The sequence below is a fragment of the Gymnoscopelus braueri genome (genome assembly GCF_963280865.1).
Source record: "Gymnoscopelus braueri genome assembly, chromosome: 5".
In the NCBI taxonomy this organism is placed as follows: Eukaryota; Metazoa; Chordata; class Actinopteri; order Myctophiformes; family Myctophidae; genus Gymnoscopelus; species Gymnoscopelus braueri.
The window spans coordinates 19,566,783-19,585,714 of record NC_137606.1 but is presented as its reverse complement, the minus strand read 5'-3'; the positions used below and the strand labels follow the sequence as shown (position 1 = coordinate 19,585,714).

General features: G+C 41.1%; 1 protein-coding gene across 1 annotated transcript in view; it reads left to right on the top strand.

The window, feature by feature from the left end:
- egfem1 (EGF-like and EMI domain containing 1) overlaps window positions 1-18,932 on the top strand; it is a gene marked incomplete at its 5' end in the record, with an annotated part of 102,423 nt that overhangs the window by 23,438 nt on the left and 60,053 nt on the right. Inside the window, 4 exons of the mRNA XM_080429475.1 lie at window positions 9,529-9,651; window positions 14,951-15,073; window positions 16,992-17,117; window positions 18,756-18,878. Coding sequence (XP_080285601.1) covers window positions 9,529-9,651; window positions 14,951-15,073; window positions 16,992-17,117; window positions 18,756-18,878 — 495 coding nt within the window. The remainder of the gene's footprint in view (window positions 1-9,528; window positions 9,652-14,950; window positions 15,074-16,991; window positions 17,118-18,755; window positions 18,879-18,932) is intronic.

The following is an 18,932-nucleotide window of genomic DNA, read 5'->3' as shown; positions in this document are numbered from 1 at the left end:
CTTAGGACAAGAGTTGACTGATGGCTTTCAATTAAGTTGCAAAGTTTAAAATAACTACATCTGTTAAGAATCAATCACACAAATGTGCAATTTTCATTTCTATGAGGTTATACAGCTGAGGTTAAAGTTAAAAGTCAAAGCTAGGGCGTGGAATTTTTGTGGAAGTTTTTTAGTACAAGGTTAACTCCATAATCACAGTTGAAATTGTGCTACAGTACTTGTCAATAATAGAAAAGTACTAAACTAGTTTGATTGTGATTAATGTCTCAACTTGATTGGTATTGTTCTATGTGATAAACCTCAGTCATTTTGTTACTCCAAGATATTAAGACTATCGAAGCTGATAGTAAATGTTATGATCAGATGAACATGTTGAGGAGCTGTGGCATTGGGACCTCATGCTGGAAATCACCAATATATCAGCCTGAAGATTAGAGCCAGACCAATATATCGGTCGGTCCGATATATTGGCCACTATTTGACGTTTCTGACGACATCGGTATCTGTAATTATGCAACCGATATGTCACGATTTCTAACCACTTTCAACTTACGACTGGCCATGTCATTATAGATGACAATTTTTGCTTAGTCGTGAATAGCATGTCACAGTTTTGAGCTTGTAGTACAGCTATATTAAGACTCGAAAATGTTGGCCTCGGTCACCCACCCGTTATCCTCTACTGAACATAACAGGTGACCTCCTGCCTCACACTAATACCATGTTGTCCAGAACCTCCTAGCAGGACTTTGCAGTGGCTGAATGGATCTTTTACCTCTCAAATGGTGTCTTCTGTCCAGTTATCCTTTTGATTATGATGACGGGAGACTTAGAGCTGATGTTGGGACCTCATTAGGGCTCACAGGACCAGAGGATCAAAGTGGTTAATGTGTAAGGGGTCAGGGTCTCATGTCACCTCTCTATATGAGTTAATGACAAGTCTATGTGTGCGTGCATGTGTTTTGGGGATGGGGGCAGGGGTCTTGGGATCGCCCCTGGTGAAGTGGAATGTGCTGAACTGGCTGAACCCACATGGTGGCCTACTGGCCTACATGGAGACCAGAACACAGGCAGTGAAACACCCGTGCATAGAAAACAGTGCTTCTCACTCTGGCCCCTATTAACTGAATAGCCAAAACAAATGTATATATGATTCTTAACCACTTAAGCCGTATTATACTTAGGCTATTTGAAAATAGAACATTTGTATCAAGAGATGAGACATGTTGTGAGCTTGTAGAACTGCTATTTTCGAAACATTTTTCTTTTTCGATTTTCTTTCTTAAATATTCGGAGGTATTTTGCCTATAATGGCATGCCCAAAATAGGGATGCGAGGGTAAGTGTGGTTAAAATTACAACCTAATTCTTCTATGCATTCTACTGCAAACATTTAATAAAAATAGTAATAACAGAAAAGAGCAAGAAAGAGGACTGTATCTGAAATTGTGACCTCTATTTGGACACAAAAAAAGATCCATACCCTGTCATTGTCTGAGAACATCCAAAGGGCTGACCTTTTCTTCCACCTTTCCAGTTGAACCAGATCACTCTGCTTGCCCTTAGAAACCAAGCGTGGGTGTGGCCTGACATGGTAAAACGGCGACCCATCCTTGGTTTCTGAGGTCCTGTGGGATCCTGCAGGCTGAACTGAAGGCCATAATACACCAACGGCATTTGGCATGTCGATGAAAAACTGTGTTTTGGGAAGATCGATCAACATTGGTTTACCTCTCCATAGGGAGAGACAACAGTATGGATATGTCCATTGTCAAGGATTATTCCTCACATTGTTTGATATACCAAGATTACCGACGTAGTCTGATAGACTGGAGATGACTGACGTTGAGTCCTTGATTATTAAGCACTGCCAGGAATGATGCAAGCATGACAGATGTACCCGTGAATAATGGTAAACTTAAGAACAGTGGTCTTAGAGTGTCCGCCTTAAGATTGGGAGGTCAGGGGTTCAATCCCAGGTCATACCATCCTCCTATCCTCCTATAATTCTAGTAACCTCTGTGGCCTTGGTTGGTGTGTGCCCGTTTCTCCTCACTGGCTGGAGCACTTGATCTGATTTTGCACACAGCCATTGCCCATTACCATCTGAACTTAACCACGAAGCCCGTTTCTCAATTTCATAAAATCTCAGCTTTTTATTAGCCATTATGTGTCAAACGATGGGAGATGACGTTGCCAGGTTTCGCGCGAGAAACAAGCATCAAGGTCTGTACTTTCGCCTGCGCCCTTCACCGGGGCTTGGGTGCTCATATCCCCCTACGGGTATGGTCTAGTAGACTATAAAAATGGTACCCAATGCCTCCCTGCTTGGCACTCAGCCTCATGTGTTGGATTGGGGGTCCCTGCGATATACTAGCATCGTGTCCAATGGATGTACGTGTACATCAAGCTGCCTCACGCTACGGAAACAGGAGATATAGGCTCCTGACCACATGGCTCGGGAACCGTTGGTTTCCAAAGCTTCTTACTTAGCTTTGTTATAAGAAGAAAGGGTGCTCACTACGCAGGTCTCCAAAAATCCAAGTAACTGTTTCTCCCAATGAGTTCTAGCCAAATTCAAGCACTGCTTGCAATGAAGAGGCAACCTAGTGGCTCTTCTGTTGACAACTTAAAGCAGACCAATCTCATTTAATGAGCTAATAATATTGATGATGAATGTCATATGTCCAGCTAGGTACAGTCTCACCCTCAGGGACTGGTGTGGTTTCTACAGGCCCACATGGAAAAAATATATAAAAATGAATGTTTTCACTATTACCCCATTTTCTTCTGCACTGCTTTCTTCCTTCATGTCATGCACATGCACCCTAAAGCCCCTATTTTGGGATGAACATTCAGCAAAAATGTATCTACAAGCTCACAATGTGTGTGTTGAGCTTGTAGGTCGGCTATTTTCTGCGAAGAGAGTTGGTGTAGAGGGAAATACTAGTGGACTTAGTATAGAGCCCTGAGGGACCCTGGTCAACTAAGTATGTGGGGTTTAAGTGGTTAATTCCTTGTTTCTCTCTTCATTTCTCAGTCCTAATCTCTCATCTCCATCTTCATGCAGTGGCGCTGTCTTTACTAAATCAGCCGCAAGCAGTACAGTATGTGCGTTTGCGTGGGCGCGCGCGTGTGCGTGTGTGTGTGTGTGTGTGTGTGTGTGTGTGTGTGTGTGTGTGTGTGTGTGTGTGTGTATGTATGTGAATGTGTGTGTACTGTGTGCTCATCCCTGTGCTTTTGTACGTGCGTGCGTGTGTTTGTAGCAGTGGGATGGGGAATCATGCATTTCATCTGAGCAGCAGTTGCTGACTGTATTTCATAGAGTTCTCTGCTGTTTGGAATGCCATGTGAGTTAGTGTTTTAGGATGGATGTTCCCCGTGCACTTGGCAAGAGAAACAGCGGAACATGAACACAGGGGGAGAGCTGGACGTAAATTCACTGAATGCTTCAACAGGAGAACAGCCTTGAGCCACTTATCTACCCCCAACACGCACGCACGCACGCACGCACGCACGCACACACGCACGCACGCACGCACGCACACATTCCAAACCGAAACAGAATTGATTTTCAACCGTTCATCACAAGGACCTTAGAGAATGGCCCCGCTATAGCTTATATTTTCGGGTTGCATTTAGCTGGATGGACTTTGGATTAACCTTTGGATAAATACATGAACACAAGGAGATTTCCACATGATCCCAATTCTGGGACGAACATTCAGCGATAGCAGATCTACAAGCTTGTTGTGAGCTTGTAGATCAGCCCCCCAAAAAAGAGTCCCCAGGGGGCCTAGTATAGACCCCTGGGGGACTCCGGTCAACAAAGTACAGTATGTAGGGTTTAAAGAGGTGGTGCCATGGTTTTGCACTTTTTCTGTTTTTCTTGTGTCTATGAGGTTGATAGAACTTCATTAAGCCCCCTGGTGGTGTTTTTATGGTGTTTTTATGTCTTCTCTGACTATTTTGAGTTTCTTCCTGGAGGCTGAAACCTTGAGGGTCAAACGTGCCAATAGAAAAACAGCACTTTAATGACACAGTCAAATTATACCCTCCCCCTCATTATCATAACACAACAGGTGTGGGCATGAGGAGGAGGAGGGACTAGGACAGGTGGGTGGTGCTAAGGTGGTGGAGGAGGTGCTAAGGTGAGAACCAGGTATACTTAATGAACTGGAGGCGTGTCCACATAAAAACATAATTTTAACACTTTCTGTACACTTTTTTGAAAAAAATCTTCCTCCTAGTATAACCATAATACCTGATGATTATGTTTTAGGGGGGGGAATAATCACTGAAAATCCCGGCACCCCGTCTTTAAGTGGTTGATGCTGCGTTCACACTGGCAGCTACCAGTGTCCATTTTGACTAAGACGAAAAGACTAAAAGACTAAGATTTTGATATTTAGTCGACTAAGACTAGACTAAGACTAAACAATTTCAGAGACTAAAATAGGACAAAAACTAAATGGTGTGTTATTCAAAAGACTAAGACCAGACTAAATCAGAATTTGTTGTCAAAATGAACACTGGCAGCTACTGTACAAAAGATAAAAAGATACAAAGCGACGCAGTGTATCTGTCGCTGCGTCGTTGTTGTTGAAGTGTTAATCAACGCGCTCGTTGACGCCATCAAGCGTGTGTCTTGACGAGCAAGAGAAATATTATGGGAAATAAAGCTTGGGGTTAAAGAGATCACGGAACTGCCTGATGGAAATAGTTAATTTCCCCCCATTACAAGCAGGGCTTGTGTGAAGAGAGAACGTGAGCGGAAATGGCTAAACAACACTTTGGTCGTTTTGTACCTGCAGTTGAAGCCAGCTCAACTTGGATCGTAGCTTTGTAGATTTTGTAGCAGCTCCAAATGTCGGGTGTCGCTTTGTATCTTCACGTTGCTGGAAAATGAATGGTAACCTGTAGCTTTGTATCTGCAAGTGTGAACACAGCACAAGAGATAGCAAATATGATACAACCTTTAATATGATCATGCAAGTTCTAAGTGAAAGCTACAGACTCTAATCATTAGTGTGGTAATGATCAGGTATACTTCTTGCCATAGGCAGCAGCAGTGGTTATACTGCACACACTGTAATTGTCTTTTTACATCCTGATGCTGTACGTAGACCTTGATTTGTCATGTGGTCTCAATCTGCAGCCAAACTGCTCATGGCATGTTTTCATCTTCCCAACCTATCTCCTGCTCTCTCTCTCTCTCTCTCTCGCTCTCTCTCTCTCTCTCTCTTTCTCTCCATCTGCTTCTGCCCTCTCCTTTCCTGCCATATCTCTCTCTACTGTTATGTTACTGATATTACCTATGACCGTGTTGTCCCTCCCGGTCATAGGTTTAGCTAAGCATTTTTGTTCTGTATTTGAGATTTCCGTCAAATCAAAAAGAAACTAATATGTACAGCTGAAGGGGTCACCGTAAATCTTTCAGCAGACAAAGACTCTTCTCTGTGACCCTGCAAAGGAATGCAACATCCCAGAGAGGACTCTCAGATACTGGAAAGCTCCACTATCCTGGGATACTGAAAAGGCACAAGATTTGTCCTTAGTGCACTGTTTTGTGATCTTAAAACCAAATGTGTGTGATCACTGTCCAGCCACATGATTTGGAAGTAATTGTTTTTTAATCGAGTACAACTAAAGAAACAAACTAAAGCCGCTATGGACACCGATAGACACAGATGTTTTAATCTGTTTATATAGCATTTAACAGGAGTGCTTTCAATATGTCAATATATTTGTACTGTACAAATCTGTCCAAAGGATAGAAACACAAAGAATCTCGAGAGCTTATTTCCACTGTGGTCCTTTGAGCGCAAACGTGTGTGTGTGTCAATGTGTGTAAACTGAGTGCCATATGTTTGGAGGTGGGATAGCAGATTCAATCGATAAATACAATTTGAGCATACAGTATTAGACAACTAAAATAGCAAAAAAATAATAGAAACTGCAACAACTCAACTAATTGATGGTTATAATTAGGTCCAGCTGCTGTTCAGCCAGCTCTTTATGGAGGACTTGAAGTTAACAATGGAGCTAACAGACTTAAGGCTTGCAGGTAACCCATTCCACATGACTGCTGCAGCTAGCCGCAGTCATGTAAACTGAATAAGCCATTCAAACATTATTAACAACATAGTTCTGTATTTTCTTACAGTATATTTATTGAATTTTTCCTTTTCCAAACAACACACAACAGTACAATACAGAAAACAAAATAAAACTAGAAAACGTGCTCCTCGGAGCACAAGTCTCCGCCAGGTCAGGTAGATTATTGTGACCACCTGGTGGCGCTATAATAGGCCAATGTGAAAAGGGTGCCATTTCTTCTTAGGCCTTGCACGACAATCGGACACTGCATTCATGATTTGAGGCATTTTGTTGCAAAAATGTGGTTTGCTAAATTAGACCTGCTGGTGGCGCTATAACAGGCCAATGTGAAAAGGGTGGCATTTCTTCCTCGGCCTAGTGGGAATGTGCGTGCAAAGTTTCACACAGATCGGTGCAGTTATAGCTAAAAACGTGAATCGGCCTGTTATAGCGCCACCATGGGGCTGATGTGAACGTTTTCAAGTGGCATTTCTTCCTGGGCCAAGTGGAATCTCTGTGGAAAATGTCACGGAAATCGCATGATTTGAGGCATTTTGTTCAATATGAACCAATCCTGTAAACTTTGGAAGACAATTTTAGCCAATCATGATGGAATATGTAAAATCAGACAGATCCGTGTTGATCACATGGCTATAGAGATACTGTGTACCGATTTGCGTGGTTTTTGGACAAAATCTGTAGGAGTAATAGCAAAAAATGTGTTTTGCAAAAGTCTGCCTCATGATGGCGCTATGACAGGCTGATCTGAAAAATGTGGGGCAGAGGTTCTGCTGTGGCATCCAGGGAGTGTGTGTGCGCAGTTTCACAGCGACCGGGCCAACGGTGGCGGAGATTAGCTGGTCGCAGACAGAAGGACGGACACACACACACACACACACACACACACACACACACACACACACGGACGGACGGACGGACGGACGGACGGACGGACGGACGGACGGACGGACGGACGGACGGACGGACGGACGGACGGACGGACGGACGGACGGGGGGCAAAACATACTCTCTCGCCATGCCTTTCGGCCTGGCGGAGACAATGAGCAATTACATTAAACATTACATTACAATCACACAAAATGTACAACAAAAGGACCACACACAATGACAGAAACAACGTCATATTCGGCACTACTCCTCTCTACTACTCCCAGGTTCATTAAATGTGACAGATTATTATTTTTGATATATAGTATAAAACGACCCCACACTTTCTGAAACATATCTTCTTTGTCCTTAAGAATATGTAATTCTTCCAGAGGTAGACATAAAGACAGTTCCTTTGAACCACTGTGCAATGCTTGGTTTGTCCAGGCCTCTTCCAGGTTAATGCTATTACTCTTATAGCTTGTAAAACTATAAACATGTTGTGTCCATCTGGATAGAGGCCAAGCAGAAAGAATTTAGGTTCTGGTACAATATTAATTAACAAGATCCTCTGTATTTCCTGCCTAACCTCCCTTCAAAACTCCTTCAATCTTGGACATGACCATAGACAATGGAATAATGTACCTCTATCTTCACAATCTGGGGCATAAGTCTGGAATATTGTTATTACATTTATTAAGTTTTACTGGTGTGATGTACACTCTCATAAGCCAATTGTATTGTAGCTTTAGACGTGTATTCCCCGTCTGGATTGAGCTTCTTTACAAGCTGTACACCATTGTTCCACTGTTAGATCCTCCTGCAGATCTGCTCTCCAGGCATTAAGTACTGTCTTTTTACTGCGTGGCCCTGTAGGAGGATAGCTCTCTATAAGAGGGTCGATCTGTGTGTGTATCTGTGTGTGTGTTTGTCTGTAGCCAATCTTGTAAACTGCTGGAACCGATCAGTGGGAATGCTTTGCCGAGATGATCAATGTCTCACTCACTTTGTCACACATTGCCAGCAGGACAAAGAAGTACCTCCATGCATTTTTCACATGTGTTTTATATATATTTTTTATATAAACTTAAACATTTATATTGGGGCGCCCTGGGTGGCGTCTAGGGGTTTGAATCCCCCGCGGTGAGTCAGGCTTTGTCGAATACAATTGGACCGTGTTCGGGGGAGGGAAGCCAGGCGGGCAGGGTGATATTTGTCACTGCCTGTACTCCTAAGGGCTGGGTGGCATCTTTCAGCAGGGTGTGTTGGGCGGGAGGAGTAGGAAGGAGGCACCACATTCTCCTGGTGAGGGCTCCAACTGGCATAACGACTAAATTGGGAGAAAAAATGGTAAAAAAATAAATAAATTGGACCAGGGTCCCTCAAGGCTCTAAATTGAAAAAAATAATAAAAATAAATAGCTGTGTCTTTTGGCCGTTACAAAGTATAAATTATACTTTGCAGTCACCTAAGAAAGGAACATTTTATTTAACCACACAATATGCTGCAATTGCAATGTTCTTAAATTCTTCAATTTGACCGCTGACATTTTTAAACCAGAAAACCGATGCACTTCAACTTTTCTTTGATACCTCTAGAAAACTACTAACAACAATGTGCAAACATTTGAGAGTTTGTTTGCTATGAATGTTTCTCCATGGATCAAGTTAACCAAAACAATAACACTCTGTTGCAGCTTCCTCATACATCTTAACACAGCTTGATCGTATTAGTAGTGTTTGTGTCGTTCAATGTATAGAACACAGAGACATCTAATTTAAAGACATTCTTTGGTGGTGAGGCACTGGCTCATTCTTAAACAACGTTGATAGGAATCATTATATAGTAACAAGACGAGGAGAGCCTGGAGGCCTGTTGCTGGAGCACTAGTAAACAAGGAACCAAGCTGGAAACCATTTTAGTGTAGGAGTGTGGAACTAAAAAGAAGGACACAGAGAAGGAAGGAAAGAAAGAAGTTCTGGTTCTGCAGCATAGGATTGACATCCCTGTTTAGATTTAGATGCAGATTAATGAATGCAGTAGAGTAGACTAATGACTTTAAGTACAAGCATCTGTATAATTGAGTGATGGGGTTTAATTTAGATTTGACTACTCTTGGATTGGGTTGCTTAACATAATCCTGAGTTTACTGTATGGGTAATTGCCACACGTTTCCCTTTAACCTTAGCTTGGCTCCTCTGGTACATTGGCTATGATAGACTGACAGTGACAACAGACTCAAACTTACGACAGCTTGGCTTTACCCTCCAGGAGTTCACTGACATCAAAGTTCCTCAGCAGTCAGAGAAAAGTGTTGAGAGACGGCGGGGATCTAGAATGTGGGATGTGAAAATTATACTTCAGTGAAAATGTTGAGAGAGAGAGAGAGAGAGAGAGAGAGAGAGAGAGAGAGAGAGAGCTGTTACACAGAGGAGAATCTTCAGCAGAATCGAATGAGATTGGAAAGCGTCCAGCCCTCACATTTGATTTGGTCTGAACGTTTTGCTGAACGTGCATCAGTAACACTGGCCTCTCCTTTCAGATGTCAACGAGTGTGAGGTGAACGACGGCGGCTGTGAGGGCTACTGTTGCAACACCATCGGCAGCTACTACTGCAAATGTCCTGAGGGCACCAGACTGGGGCCGGATGGCAAAGCTTGTCAGGGTAAGATGATGATCTGGAAGTGGAGAAAAAAAAGTACTTTTACGACTATTGTGCGTCTTTGCTTGCACATGCATAGGTCTGCTACTTAAAAAGGGTACATTAAAAACAGAGAAAGGTTGTATGTTTAAGTGCATTGTAAATAACCGGGCATACCTAGAGGCTTTCCTGCCCAGCTAGAGCTTCCTGTGTGAAGTGCTGAATGGGAGAAGTTACTTGAACTAACTTGAATGTTTGAATCTCGTCAAGGAGTTAAACCTCCAAGTACATTCCCTTATTTTTTTTACAAATAGCACACCAAACATGTGCAGTAAAAATTAAGATACATTAGCGGCGCCTCACAATAACAGAAGAAATAAGTACAGGAAGGGACAGTGCAGTATTCTCATGTCATGTTGTTTCATTTTGCAATAGAGTGCTACAAGGATAACCAACCTAGACGTTACCATCGCCATGGGTTCCCACAGCAGATTTACATGGAATTACTGCATTGGGCTTCAATAAGCTCAGTAGAAAACAAAGCAAAGGCTTATGGCTTCAGAATTTAGAGGCGAGATATTAATGGGTGTGATTTATGTCGTACAACAACCCGTGAAACTCTGTTAGGCTTATTATCTGCATACATCAATAACCCTATGATAAGAATTGAAAAATAAAATAAATGCAATTTTGTCGAACAAACTGATTGTGATCTCACTTCCGGGGTTTAGGACTTCAAACTGTAGCAGCCTATACCTTTAGGTTGATTATTTGCATTAATTATATCAGCTTTCCTCTGAATCGCAGCCTCTCTAGCTACTCTGTCTAGCCTCCCTGCATCTTAAATCTCTAGCCTAGGCTGTAAAAGATCTGAGTAGACCACACAGGCAGGGAAGCTTTCTAATAATCTCGTAGACAGCATCTCCTGTCCAGGCTTGGGGTTCGGCAGCGGTCGTTCGGTCTCATCTGCTCGGACATAACTATGCTGACCTTGTGGGGTGTGCCGTGGTGCCATGTTCTACAGAGTTACAGGTGTGAACAGGTGTCCATGACCCTGGATCCCTGATACAGGATGTGGTTCACTTTTAGTGGAAGGCCTTGAGAGCTGACTACCAGAACACTGAAGTTTGTTTTAATATTTGTCTATGTGAATTACATGTGTGGTCTTTCTATATGGAAACATTAACAATGACATGGTTGTGAATTTGAGAAAAACTAAATAGAACAGTGGAATTTCCACGTCCAGAAACAGTGAATATTCTAAGAAGGTTTTGTGTGTCTTAGACCCTCAGAATGATACTCGTATTCCACCCTTGAAAGGGGGATTGTGAGACCACTTCCCTCGACATCTGGGGGGTGTCCACTGAGGTACCTTTCACCACTTGCAGACAAAAACATAATCAAATGGTTTCAAATGTACGTAGCGCCTTATTTATTTTACATGATAATTAATGATGTTTGCCCATGGAAGATGAGATGATCAAACACCCTGGACATAATTGCTATTTTAAATGGTTCAAAATACCTACAAGTATTAATTTGTCCAGGTCTAAATGCTTGTTCAGCAGCTCAGTTTAGGGTCAGGTGGTGTCATATGATACCATTCACACCACATGCCCTCAGACGCCAAAACACCACCCCCACCCATAATTCCAAAACACCACCCCCACTCATAGTACCACAGACCCAAATGCACCCAGTATTGAAAGGCAGCCATTGTGTTCCCCATTGAAATCCTCTCAGACGAAGCCTGCTTTTGAGTATATTAACCTCATCAAACATTCCCTACATCTACGATCTTGTATGTATTAAATTCCCCCCACATCAGAGATGGGACCGATGACAGAGTTACTTCATGAATATGCAAACGTCCACGGGGGGTTGTGTAGAGATCCCTTATTTTAGTCAGTCAGCTGTCTAAATTAATTGTGGATTTTTAGTTCCTATAACCTGATCATAATAATCTATTCCTGGGACTATGAAAGGGCTTCTTATACTGGTGAGTCCCACTACCCACCCTCCCGACCCCACTCCCCCTTGCCGCCTGCAATCCCTGTTATTGGAGGCATGGTAATTTAAATAGTATTGAGGTCATTTTGGAGGGGCTGTTCCCACGAATCCACGTGAACCCCCCCCAATTCTTCGCGCACATGCACACACTCACTCGCACATGCACGCATAAAAATGACTTCCAGCCACTCCATTGGGATGCTCTTCAACATCTGAGCAACAGCCTCAAATGTTAATTCAGTGCGTTCTTGAACACATTTGACCAAAATGTCTCTTTTGGTGTGTGGGGGTGTGTGTGTGTGTGTGTGTGTGTGTGTTTGTGTTTGTTTTTCTCAAAACATAAACATATTAAAGTACTATTGCTGAGCCCTCAAACCTCCTCTGTCATCACTAGGACAAGCAGTGAAGCCCCAGTGAGTGACTGATATACATGTAGGACCAAACCAGGAAGTTGTTAGGATTAAGGTTGATGTTCTGTCCAGATGTGTCATAAAGGCTTGCCCTTGAAGGGGGGACTTCAGGTATCTTGTCTTCTCATTAATTCAGATCTCAGAGCATCTCTTGCTGAAGGCTCTCTTAAGTATGACTTTGCTTGTAAATTAGCCCTCTCACACAGCTGTATACAGTATGTGTGTGTATATATATATATATATATATATATATATATATATATATATATATATATATATATATATATATATATATATATAAATATATAATATATATATAAATATATATATACACACACACTCACACGCGCGCGCACACACGCGCGCACACACACACACACACACACACACACACACACACACACACACACACACACACACACACACACACACACACACACACACACACACACACACACACACACACACACACACACAGCTGTGTGAGAGGGAAAGAAATTGAGTTTTCATGTCTGTGGCAGTAGCAGAGGTTTGCTTCATTGGTAGTTATTATTGGGAGCTGTTCAATTGCTTCTATGAATTTAATTGATTATATTCGAAGGATGGCAATGCATCTGTAGGTTGGTAAAATCTCAGAAAAATTGGTAAGATATCTCAGAAACTGCTAGCTGGATTTCCATGGAATTTGCTTTGCAGTATGCACCTTCATGAACCTTAGCCTAGTGGATGACACCTACTGATATTACCACCACTCAAACAATACAATATGTGGGTTTTAAGCACTTCAACCTCAGCGTCCATCTTCTGGGGGGAATGTTAGCGTGAGTCGCAACACAACTCATTTCATTTGGTGTAGATGGAAAAAAGTGGTCAAAAAGTCGACTACATGGGTAAGTGGTTATGGTTAATGACATTTGGTGAGCACATTCACATTCCCCAGGGGAGGAACCATAATAACCATTAGAGTGACCCCACAACTGCTACTCTCACGCCACCTTCAGGTCAAAATGTCAACTTTGCATACAAGAACGCTCATTTTCTACTTGACAGGTTGTAGGATGCAGCCTACAAATGTTGGTGACCCCATGGCCTTAACCTTAGGCCAAAACGTGTTTTCATGTTTTAAAGGGACTTATTTAGATATTTAATTATGGAACTTTCTTTTAGTTCACTTTAAAGCTTTTGCTGACATTATGTGCTGGTTTCTGTTGGGCAAGAAACCAGCTATGTCCAAAATATAAACTTTTCAGGAAATAGAACAGAACAACACAATACTGCCTCATCAAAGTCGATATGTTGACTTTATACATTGTCAGATACTTGAATGTGTCCTTATATTATCATCACTTTACCCAAATACAGCTCAAGTGGAGTTAGGAGGTTTTTGACCATTAATGTGGAGATAGGTTCTTGGTTTACGTATATAGTAGTTATTATTGTCTCCGCCGAAGGTGGAGAATATGTTTTCGCTTCGTCCCGCCATGTGTGAGCAAACATTGTTAGCCAAGCTAACATTGGGCAAGCTCCACGTGACACGTGTCAATTTGTTGACACCAATGCCTCTGATTGGCTAGAGGGACGCGTGACGAAATAAAATTCTATAAATAGGTGTGTCACTTCAAAAAGCCCTTACTTTTTGAAGTGAGGTAAAACAGGATCAATCAGACTTGATTGGAACAGTACCTTCAGTAAGTCCAAATCACCCGTCTGTGCGTGTGTGTTTCCCTCTGAGAACACCTAACATTGGTCAAGCAAAGGCGCAGAAGGCCAAAGCTAAGAAAGCATACTCATCTACAATTGTAACACAGAAGAGGACTAGAGTTGAAATGATCCCACAACAAAGCCGAAGTCTTAATACGTGTCAATATGTTGACATCAATGTCTCTGATTGGCTAGAGGGACGCACGACGAAATACAATCCTATAAATAGGTGTGTCACTTCAAAAAGCCGTTTACGTTTTTGAAGCGAGGTAAGACAGGATCAATCAGTCTTGATTGGAACAGTATCTTCTAGTCCTACATACATAAATAGTCCTAAATACATAAATAAATAATTTTTTGGATCTCTTTTTTTCATCCTATCTTTTTTTAAACATTTTTGTAAACATTTTTTTAAACATTTTTTTAAACATTAGAAGACAAAATATGATTTTTAAATCTTTTTTTTTTGAATAAATATTTCTTTAACATACACCTTTTTATTTAACTAAAATATATATATTTTACTCTACTGTATCTCATTAGTTATTGCTATGATAATATAATTGCTATAGTCTGCTGGCGGAGACTTGTGCTCCGAGGAGCACATTTTCTAGTTTGATTATTGGTTTACTTACAGTATGTATTTTATCATTAGATTACTATTTTTATGCATTTGATATATTATGTGTGTTATGATGTATTATGATGTTTTATCTTGTGTCCTTGCTTACTGTAACCACCAAGTGGCTTTTTCTGGATTAAAGGAGAATTCCGGACAAATTAAGTGTTATGGATGCTTGTTTCTTTCCAGAACCTGGCAACTCGTGTTGCCAGATTCTGGAAACAAGCAACCAGTGTTAAATCGTTCGCCATTAACGGCAGGCTCGCAGGAATTTTCAGCGCATGTTTGACTATCATGAGACTCTACAATGAATCGTAGTAGAGAAAAAAATAACATTGCGTCGGTTATAATAGACGAACTTCACTAACCCACGCGCTCCCATTATAACAACGGAGGGTGTTTAAAAAATGACGACAGGGGAATATATGGAAAAAAAGAACGCCACTTTTTACGTCGCTAGGTGAGTAACAAGACATGAAAGATAACACTTAATTTGTCCGGAATTCTCCTTTAAGAGCGTCTGCTAAATGCCTAAACTGTAAACTATTAACTGTGTGTGTGTGTGTGTGTGTGTGTGTAGATGTGAATGAGTGTGAAGAACTCAATGGAGGGTGTCAGCAGACGTGTGTCAACACACCGGGCTCTCATCACTGCGAATGCAGCCATGGCTTCCGCATGCACAGCGATGGAAGGACCTGCATTGGTGAGCACTAGAACACAATAGTTTCCATTTTACAGTGCCTCCCCTCACACACCCACACACATTGCATCTCTCCAACATTAATACTGCAAACTTCACAGGAGGGTTGAAGAAAGACTGCTGTATATACAGTACAGTATGTGCTGTGCAACATTTATTGGTCCCTGGCATTATGGTGTAGTAGACATGCGTAAAGTTGGGATCAGCATTTGATACTGTATGTACCTTTAAAAGTACAATAATATAAATACATTGGATAGATAAGGTATTTGAGAGGAATGAGCTTTTAAAAGTAAGTAAGTGAGAAAACAATGAATCACAAAACAGATTTGCTTTACATTAAATAACTGTTTAATACAAGCTTCCTGCTAACGTAAATTCAGTATACTCAGCTCCTCAACAACACTAACCAACCAAGTGGCTTTTTCTTTCCACTACAACAACAATGTACTTTAGACTCAGATTTGACTGAGTCCCGCTATGCATGGATTTCAGTTTCTTATGATTTGCTCACATGGAGCGAACATCTGGTGCCTGTAAGTCCACAGGAAACCTGACCATGATTCACACCTTGACAAAGGGAGAACGTGTCTGTAGTATGTTTCCAGAGCAGCTATGACCAATATGAGAGAGAACGCTGAAAGCGTCACAAACCATTCCACAGCTAAAGAGAAAATGAAACATTGAAACAGCTGATCACTGATCTGTCCTGGTATCCTGTAAGCAATAATCCTGTGTTAGTGAAGGACATGATGGGGTAAATAAAATACTGTTTAACACAATTACAGTCTAGTTGAACTTGAGGGGTGGGAATGGCATATTTTGTGCATTAACCGCCAGAGTTAAAACATTGTCTATAGCTGAAAAAAATCATAGAATATTATTCTTCACAATTATCCACCCGCCGATCGCTTTAAAAGACGTAGTAAAGTCTCGTGGAATCTGAGAAAATAAATTGTGCCGTTGTGATAATCCATTCCATAGTTATTGGCAGTTGAATAAAGCTTGTTTTCTCCGAAAAGCATCAGAAAGCAGAGACATTTTTATTTTTATAAATACTATACACAATCTGCTATTTTTGCGGACATACTGTAAACATAAAAAGATGAAATATGGAGATGCAAGGTTTCTGCCTGACACAATTTATTTACCCATGATTTCATCAGAGGATGATGAATCAAAGGTCATCTTGGATCAGTACACATCCATGATTCACTCTCTAATATCTCTGTTGTGCTGACTGTTGGGTTCAAGCTCTGCGGCGTACTGTACTGTATGGTTGAGTGACGGAGTCAAAGGGGTTTTCTAATTGTATCTGCTGAAGTCATCATTGTTAAAACCCAGCCGTTCTCTTTCACTTTTACGGCCAGTCTGTGTCATCATGTCTGTGTTTAGAGCACCCATAAGGCGCAGGGCTGACTTCCTTATTCGGCACATCATTAAATCACAGGAGAATGACTTGGCTGGAAAGCTCATTAGAAAGTAATCTGGGGTAACCACTGGAATGGGCTCACTATCATTTTCCAATTTCCAGCCGTTACCCGACTGCTTTCCTTAATCACATGGCCACTGCAGCCCGAGGTGTGAAAACCATTTCAGGGTGCCAACAATTCAATTCTATGTGTCCCCTTTTGTGGGTTAGGCATTACACCGCTATATAACTGAGAATATTAGAGGTGGAACTGGAGGCCATGATCATCAAAATTGTGCGTGTGTGAGTTTTTACACTGTGTGAAGGTAGCTTTTGTGCCTATTTAGTGTATTCATTATGAGGGTAGATTTCCATTCATAATTTTCTTTCTCTGAAAAAAAGCAGACATACATCCAAGATCACAATGTATCGCAATGCGTTGTGAGATGTGGGTTCTGTCACTTGCTAAAGTTGTTTTGCTTTTGTGTTTGTTTGTCCTGTGCTACACAGCGGTGAACTCCTGTTCGGTGAAGAATGGTGGATGCGAGCATAAGTGTGTGGACATGGGAAATGATCACTACAAGTGTGAATGTCGGAAGAATTACCAGCTGAAGAGAGACGGCAAACACTGTCAATGTAATTCATCTACCGACTTCTCACTGATAATCAAGTGTACATTTCAAAGTAACTAAGTACATGTACTCAAGTACTGTACTTAAGTACAATGTTGAGGTATTTTTACTTTTAATGGAGTACTTCCAATTTTCAATACTTTTACTTCTACTCCACTACATCTCAGAGGCAAATATTATACTTTTACTCCACTACATTATACTTTTACTCCACTACAATTATTTGAAAACTTTAGTTACTAGTTACTTTGTAGATTTTGATTATTATTACAAAACACACATTAACCACTTAAGCCCTATATACATTTAGATCTGTAGATCTGCTATTTTCAAAAGATTTGTATACATTTTATAATTATATATTTGAAAACTTGTGAAATGGGATATTCTGCATAATGAGTATTTTCTACTTTTGGTACTTTAAGTACATTTTGATACTAATACTTTTGTACTTTTACTCAAGTACATTTTGAATTCCGGACTTTTACTTGTAACAGAGTATTTTTACATTGCAGTATTGATACTTTTACTTAAGTAAAAGATTTTAGCACTTTTTCCACCACTACTTTTACTGTATAAAGGGACAGTCTTTCCTGGGTGGCTGAAGCAAACAATTTGAGCATTTTGAGTTTTAAACTGTGACATTTCAGAAGGTTTGATAGGAATCAGCCTGGAAACCAGACAATTCTGACAGAGCTAAAACAGTCTGGTTATGCCAGGCTAGATAGGAATGTCTAGGATTAGAACGCACCAACCTGTCATCATCACAAGTCAATTTCCAGCAATGCATCAATTATATAAATGACTATAATACACCTCATATGGAAGTTAAAGGGAATACACTGAAAAAAAACTGAAGAAAATCGTACATCCTAACCTGGAATAGCAACAATGGCCATTATTGTTTTCTGTTTTAGAGGCATTTTTCGAGATCAAGATTAGATAACACATAATATATCCCAGCTTGCAACCTATTTCTTGATGAAATGGAACAAAAAGATTTGTGTGTAAGCAGGAGACAGCTTTATAGATTGTTATCATGGCCCGGATATGAGGGCACTAAATTGTCTGAACATCAGTGACATGGAGGCCATATAATCACCTGCTGGTCTGAGCTGGCCTGCTGGGTTCTTGTCTCTCTCTCCTCCATGTTGTGCTTTTGTTTGTGGCCGTGTTCCTGTCTGTGGGATTCATTTTCATGGGTGCACTGACCACATTTTGGTTCATACTGGTGCGTGTGTCTGCGTGCATGTGCGTGTGTACTTGTACTACTATACTTGTGAGCAGTGGTGGAAAGTAAGTAACTAAGTAAATGTACTGTACTGTACTTAAGTACAGTTTTTAGGTATTCTTTCCAATTTCCAATTTTCAGTACTTCTACATCCACTACATCTCAAATATTATACTTTTACTCCACTACAATTATTTGAAAACTTTAGTTCTAGTTACTTTGTAGATTTGTACTTTTACTCAAGTGAATTTTGAATTCCGGACTTTTACTTGTAACAGAGTACTTCTACATTGCAGTATTGATTCTTTTACTTAAGTAAAACATTTTAGTGTTTTTTCCTAGTTGCTTAGATGCATCATGTCCTCACAAGTATACCAATACAAACCGTGTGCACGTGTGTGTGGGGTCCAGTGAAGGATGCCTGTGAGGAGAGGAATGGAGGCTGTGCCCAGCTGTGTCGTTCTGAAGACATCCAGGCTGTGTGCAGCTGCAGGCCTGGCTTCACACTGGCTGGAGATGGCAAGGGCTGTGACGGTAAGAGAGAAACACAAGCATTTTAGATATACTCTAATAATAATAATTCAAATT